Source organism: Panicum virgatum, chromosome 8N, assembly GCF_016808335.1.
Source record: "Panicum virgatum strain AP13 chromosome 8N, P.virgatum_v5, whole genome shotgun sequence".
Classification (NCBI taxonomy): domain Eukaryota; kingdom Viridiplantae; phylum Streptophyta; class Magnoliopsida; order Poales; family Poaceae; genus Panicum; species Panicum virgatum.
The window spans coordinates 41,919,346-41,921,306 of record NC_053152.1 but is presented as its reverse complement, the minus strand read 5'-3'; the positions used below and the strand labels follow the sequence as shown (position 1 = coordinate 41,921,306).

At 40.0% G+C, this 1,961-nt stretch overlaps 1 protein-coding gene across 1 annotated transcript; it reads left to right on the top strand.

Annotated features, from left to right (window-relative positions):
* The first annotated feature begins 391 nt into the window (after positions 1–391).
* Positions 392–1,651, top strand: LOC120686379. Its single transcript, XM_039968580.1, has 4 exons — positions 392–731; positions 805–873; positions 963–1,108; positions 1,369–1,651. Exons 1-3 carry the CDS (start codon positions 539–541, stop codon positions 1,103–1,105), a joined length of 405 nt encoding a protein of 134 aa, XP_039824514.1. The 5' UTR covers positions 392–538; the 3' UTR covers positions 1,106–1,108; positions 1,369–1,651.
* Positions 1,652–1,961: the final 310 nt, after the last annotated feature.

The following is a 1,961-nucleotide window of genomic DNA, read 5'->3' as shown; positions in this document are numbered from 1 at the left end:
TCAATTGAGGCTCGGAGTTCGGCACTTCATGGTCAAACAAAAGCAGGTAGTGTATTATTTCTTGGACAGATCAGATTGCATGTTTTTATTGTGCAATCGCTAATTTTCTTAGTTCGTTGCAGCTCAATGGTGGACTCAATACGGAGGACAGTGCAAAGAATTACAAAAACTTGCAAAACTCATTGTCTCACAATGCATGTCATCCAGTGGGTGTGAAAGAAATTGGAGCACATTTGCTTTAGTTCATACTAAATTAAGAAACCGATTAGGTTATGAGAAGCTGCATAAGCTATTATATGTGCATTATAACTTAAAGTTGTCTATCCAACAGTTTGAAATAGATTTCCAGAACCTTCAACAACACAAGGAGGTAGATCCATGTAGCATGATGATGGATGTTGCCTTATTCGATGAAGAGAATCCAATTATGGATTGGCTGTCCAACTCCATGACTGAATCTGCACCAATTCTGGATGAATATGATGACTATGATGATGATTGAATCACACCTGGTGGCTTCCTCATTGATGAGCTACAGATGCAACCAGAAGAAGTGGCTGCATTCAAGAGGAAGCTTTGTTTTGGTAGAAATGGTGGTCAGAAGAAAGGGAAGGTGGGATTGGATGATGAGGAAGAATTCGTAGATGACTATGAGTCGGATTCTACACATGGTAGCCCTGTGTATGCTGAGACAGGGGACAGCAGCTCCGCCTCTGAAGAGGATGGTGATGGTGAGTTTCTATTAGCTTGAGTAATTCTGATAAATGGTCAACAACATAATTTTTTTCCTTATTTGCTGCATAGGTGCTGATGATGTGGGGGGAGATCAATCTGGTGGTGGTATAGCCTTTGGTGAGGCAGCAAAAAAGCATGGTGAGTTACTGAGTTTCAATCAAATTCAAGAACTGATTATTGTTATCTTGCTTGTTTCTTTATTTTTTGAAAAATATGATCTGTGATAGGCGCTGGAAGTAGTGGACGTAGAGCCCGTGGTGGTGGTGCAGCCTACCGTTCAGGAGTTACAATTGGAAGGCCAAGCTGCTCTATCCGTACAAGATCAACTAGGAAGAAGAAGCCAACTCTCAAGGCTGTCTCCGAACTCTAAAAGGTTACTTTACAATGCTTTTAACACTTGCTCAGTTTTCATTTGATGCACAGTAAAAGATTTTTTTTATGTGAGCCTCTTACATGTTCAAGATGAGAAATTCCTCTTTCATATATGCTATGATCATTAGAAGTAAATAGAAAGTTTGTCGAATTTATACCAAACAAGGCCTACAAATGCAAAGTATTGTTTTAACAACAGCAAGAGCATGCTTAGGCCATTTTTTGTTTCAGATTTTGAAAATTTTCATGTCTATTTTGTAGGCCTCCTGGTTCAGATGCGGCAGGAACACTCCTAGTTGGTGCATGTTCTTTGTCCAAGTCTATTTTTTGGGTTTGATGTGCGCTCCTGTATTTTGCAATGGAAATGATGTTCATTTGGGATCTACATTGGTGCTCTGTGCTTCAAGCATGTACTAGGGACTGTAATATGGACTGTATTTTGTGGGGACACTTTAGTCTGGTACTGCATTTAGGATTGATGAGTCATTGACATATTGAGATGCTTGAAGCTATCTAATCTGGCTATAACATGTGAAATGGTCTTGTTTGTTTGTTTCTTATATACAATTATGATATAGGGTGGACTAGACGTAGTTTCTAGTGAAATTCTGCAATTTTTTTTTAAAAAAATTAAATTTATTGAATTTGTCCCGATATTTCACATTTTTCGGTGGTCACCGATTTTTTTTAAATTCCGGAATGGAAAACCTTGCCTACGACCAGTAGGTCAGGCTTCAGAAGGCCGAGTCGGAGCTAGAGCAGCTTCGGGCAGAGAGGACAGTCTGGAGGAAGGAGAAGAGGGAACTTCTCCGGAGTCAGGACAAGCTAAAGGAGCAGGTTCTCAACGCAGAGAC

What these genes read in the sequence shown, in the direction of transcription:
- LOC120686379 (XM_039968580.1), top strand. Translation starts at nt 539, where the DNA reads ATGCAACCAGAAGAAGTGGCTGCATTCAAGAGGAAGCTTTGTTTTGGT. An exon ending in CTCTGAAGAGGATGGTGATG is followed by an intron (nt 732 to 804) that starts GTGAGTTTCTAT and finishes TTTGCTGCATAG; the next exon opens with GTGCTGATGATGTGGGGGGA. An exon ending in TGAGGCAGCAAAAAAGCATG is followed by an intron (nt 874 to 962) that starts GTGAGTTACTGA and finishes GATCTGTGATAG; the next exon opens with GCGCTGGAAGTAGTGGACGT.